At 33.8% G+C, this 4,763-nt stretch overlaps 1 protein-coding gene across 1 annotated transcript in view; it reads right to left on the bottom strand.

Annotated features, from left to right (window-relative positions):
• Window positions 1-4,258, bottom strand: part of ZMYND11 (zinc finger MYND-type containing 11) — a 174,797-nt gene extending 170,539 nt beyond the window's left edge. Inside the window, exon 1 of the mRNA XM_042782248.1 lies at window positions 4,143-4,258. Coding sequence (XP_042638182.1) covers window positions 4,143-4,258 — 116 coding nt within the window. The remainder of the gene's footprint in view (window positions 1-4,142) is intronic.
• Window positions 4,259-4,763: the final 505 nt, after the last annotated feature.

The following is a 4,763-nucleotide window of genomic DNA, read 5'->3' as shown; positions in this document are numbered from 1 at the left end:
GAATTCCCAGGCATATAATGGAGCTGCCAAAGGGCAAGGCTGGCGTGGTCACAGCCAACTACCCAGAGTGACTGAGTAGTTGAACCTGTGGACTTGGGACCATAGTCACAGAGGACATCAAGCTCAATTGGCATAACATACTACACAAAACACTGTTCCACCTCCTACTGTGATGAGTAGTGACTGGGATCTTAAAACAAGCTGTCATCTAGATGCAACGATGGGTCTCTCCTCGTCCACAGCAAAGAAGAATGAAGAAAACCAAAACTTCATGGAAACAATTAGTATTAGCTACTGGTACACCATCTGATCTGCAGCCTATATGACTATGAGACCAGAAGAACTAGATGGTGCCTGGCTACTACTGTCAACCACTTGGAAGGGGATCTATGTGGGAGATCCTAGATAGAGAGGGAGAACATGTGAAACAAAACTCAAAATAAAAAAAAAAAAAAAAAAGGGGAGGACTATGTTTGCTGGTCCAATAGAGCCTGGTGGAACCACTGAGACTATGGCCCCTAGCTGCCCTTCAGGTCTGGAATTGAACCCATGCCTCTGGCTTCCAGCCAAACAATAGATAGGCATATGAGTTGAACATTTACCTGAGGTAGATACACTCCTTGGAGAGAACAAGCATGAGAGAAAGAAGGGCTCCTTATGCACAGGGAGACAACCCAGGGGGCAGGAGTGCATGGAGTGATGGACACAGGAAGAGATAACTATCGGGAGGAAGTAAGAAGGTAGATGTTGCATTGTGGTAAATTGTGGTCAATGTCATGAGACAAAGTGTATGTGAACTGCTGTATGGAAAGTATATTTGCTCTGTAAATTTTCACCCAAATCACAATTAAAAAAAGAAACTATGTAAGCGAGAAGACAATGGGATGGTGTGTATAAAACCCTGAAAGAGAAAAATTTCCAACTAAGAATTACATACCCAGCAAAATTGTCCCTCAAATATGATGGTGAAATTAGAATATTTCCAGATAAGCAGAAATTAATGGAATTTGTTAAAACCAGACCAACCTTACAAGAGATGCTAAAGGGAACCCTTTGGATAGAGAAGCAACAAGAGCCAACAACAACTGACCATTAACACACATGATGATATAACCTAGACTATGGAAGTATCTAAAGTAAATAAGGCTACAAGATTGTAAAACGAGAACCAGAGACATCGATTGACAAATGAGGATAACTACAAACCATAAAGAGGGAAAAAACTGTGTTGTCACAAAACTTCTAGATGGTAAAGAAGTCAAGACAATCACAAGATAGAACAGACTGTTCTAAACTTGGGAAGAAAACTATAAATCACACGGCAACCTCAAACAAAAATGATAAACCTTCACATCAAAAAAGAGGACCACCATAAATATTCAGCATATATTAAAACAATAGCAATGAAGGAAGTGATAACACTATTCATAAATAAAGGAAGCTCAGCATAAAAAATTATATGGAACAAAGAAATCAACACCACGAAAAAGCACATAACAAAAATGACAGCAACAAATTCATATTTGCCAATAATTACATATCTGGCAAGGGACTTATCTCTAAAATTTATAGCGGAAGAGTGGATGACCAAACTACGGTACATACGTATAATGGAATGCTATGCAGCACTAAAGAATAATGTAGAGCCTGCAAAATACCACATAATATGGATGTACCTGGAGGACATTATGCTGAGTGTCATAAGCCAATCACAGAAGGACAAATATAGTATTAGTTTGTTGTTATGGAGGGTCAAGGAAAGGTTTATATATGGTGGGAAACTTTCTTTCTTTGTTGATTGCCAGGGGTGGGAGAGGAGGGGAAGGAACACTGCAAAAAAAAAAATGCATTGACCCATGTCACTTTAATTTTGTGTATTTCACTGTACATAAATTATATCTCAATAAAATGTATTTAAACAACAACAACAAAAAAAAAGAATTGAGAGCCAAAAGAACAGATATATTCATACCCATGTTCATGTAGCACTATTTACAATAGCAAAAAGATGGAAACAACCTAAATGCACATTAACAGAAGAATGGATAACCAAACTGTGGTACATACACACAATTGAATACTGTGCAACCCTAAAGAATAACATAGAATCTGCAAAACAATGCATAACATGGATGAACTTGGAGGACATTATGCTAAGTGAAAGAAGTCAATCACAGATGGATAAGTATAGTATTAGTTCATTATTGTAAAAAGTCCAAGAAAGGTTTATATATGGAAGGGAACTTTGTTAGTTACCAGAGGTGGGAGGGGAAGGGATGGAACACTGCAAAAAAAAAAAAAAAAACACACACACACATTGACCCATGTCAGTTTAGTTTTGTGTATTTCACTACAAATAAATTATATTTCAATAAAATGCATTAAAAAAAAAATGGGAAGGGACGTGACTAAGTCTTTCCAGAGGCTGTGAGTCCCGATGGAAAATGGGATTTCCAGAAGCAAAGTAAAGGGCATTTCAAGGGCATTTCCATAAGTGGAAGGATGAAGACAGGGATGGGTAATGCAGGCATAAGTCTTCCTTTGGGGTGGCAGGTAGAATTTGACTATATGAAGCCACCAAGTTTTGGGTGATGAAATCTCCCATGGGGTAGCAGGGAGCCAGAAAAAAAAAAATACAAACCCTAACCCCAGAAAATACTTTCTGCTGCTTATTCTTTTGAGATTTTTAAAAATGTTTTTATACCAACATTACTTCACTGTAACATAAATAATCACCATGATTCAAACTAACTGTTTTAATACAGTAATTAAATAATGCATCATTTTATTCTTTCTATTAATAGATTATCTACCTTGTCCAATTTTTTTTCCTTGTGATTAGCCTGTAAGAGTTAGAAGCTGTACATGGTCAACTTTAAAATATTCAAAGGGTAAACATAGAATTAAAGCAGCATACACTATCCTCAATTTTCTCTTTCTACCCTTTTAAGTAACCTATATAATCTTTTTCACCAGAATATAGAAAAGGAAAAATACATATATAAGATACATAATTTTGTTATTTATTAATACAGGGAACAAAATTTTATCAGAGAATGATGCAAGCATTTATTTAAACAAGGGCTTATAAATTATCTCTTCTGTTTTTATAGATAGCATCTAAATAATGTTGAGGAATGATAGGTTTAAAGAAATTCTAAATTAATTAAAAATATCCAAACTTTTAAAAATGATAGATTTCATTTTATTCCTTTAAAAATACCTGGAGAAACAAATATAAAAAACTTCCCATTTTAAGGCTTCGTCATAATGTGTTGTTGTTGTTGCTATTAGTTGCCATCAAGTGGATTTCTGACTCATAATGACCCCATGTGACAGAGTAGAACCTCCCCACAGGGTTTTCTAGGCTGTAATCCTTGCAGGAGCAGATCACTAAGTTTTTCTCCCACAGGGCTGATAGGTTTGAATCACCAACCTTCTACTTAGTGATCAAACGTCTTACTGTTGTGCCATTAGCCCTCCTTTATAATAAAGTATACAGCACATAAATGAAATATTTATAGTTTATTTTCTTCTATCCAGAATCTTTGTCTACTAAATAGAATTTGAAACTAGAAAAAAAAAACTAAACTAAAATGCACTTTTTTAAAAACTGAATATTTATTTATAATAACTTCTAAAATATAGAATGAAAGTGTTAAAAATTCTTAGGTAGTGGGCTATAAACTAGTAAGATGTTACTATACATACTATATTTCTTCTGTATAAAATGAATAATGGAAAGTAGATTGCTTTTAGATAATTTCATAAGATAAAAGCAATTCATAAATTAATAACATTTTTAATACAACAAATACAGACTTGTTTCCAAGAGCTACATTTTTTTAATTACTAAGAAACTATAACAAATAGTATGTATTGTTATTATACTTATATAATATTTATTTGGAAAAGTATAATAACAATGCATACTATTTATCATTTATTTATAAAACTTCTAAACACAAATTGGTTGTATGTTTTTGTATTTGTTTCTGTAACCACTGTGTATTTGTGTAAAGCTAAAAGTGACCAGTGCTTTTTAATATATATTAATCAGCATAAGAAATAAATTATCTTTGGACTACTTTTTCATAGTGTCTTATAAAATTTGACAGATATTTTTGCTTAAATTTACTTACTTTGTAATACGGTCAATGTTGGCAATTTGCTTCTGGTTCCGTATAATCTCAATAGCTGCCCAAAGATGCTGGATAGCTTTTGTATCCGCCTGTCGTCTTTTTGTTAAACGTGCCATGACCTGTTTACTTCTTTAGCTGTAGTAATATACAAAAACAAAGGAAAAAAACATGGATCACACATGGATTATCAATATAAGCAGTGTTATCAGTACCTCTTGATTTGATTCTGGGGATTATACCAATTTAGTATTGTCAACTTTTCATTTTATATTCTACCATCCATATCCCCAATTACTTCCTAAAACTTATTATTCACTTCATTACTTCATAAAAGAATGATTTTATAATGAAAAAGTTAGAACAGTATTCTCAAGCAGCGTAAGTAGACTGCTTATACTAATATATCAAAAAAAGTTTATATTATATTCTAAAACATATATTAAAAAATAAAATTTGTTCCATTTTTGATAGTATAGTGTGTAATTTGATAAAGTAATTCAAAAAATTAAAATGTCCTAATTATTTGGTGGGAGCTCTAGTAGCATAGTGGCTAAGGCACTTTACTGCTAACCAGAAGGCTGGCAGTTCAAACCCACCAGCCACTCCTCGGAAGGAAGATGG

The sequence above is a fragment of the Orycteropus afer genome, unplaced genomic scaffold, assembly GCF_000298275.1.
Source record: "Orycteropus afer afer isolate SDZICR_OR568_19922 unplaced genomic scaffold, OryAfe1.0 scaffold00271, whole genome shotgun sequence".
Classification (NCBI taxonomy): domain Eukaryota; kingdom Metazoa; phylum Chordata; class Mammalia; order Tubulidentata; family Orycteropodidae; genus Orycteropus; species Orycteropus afer.
The sequence above is the reverse complement of the archived record's forward strand: the minus strand, read 5'-3'. Positions and strand labels throughout refer to the sequence as shown.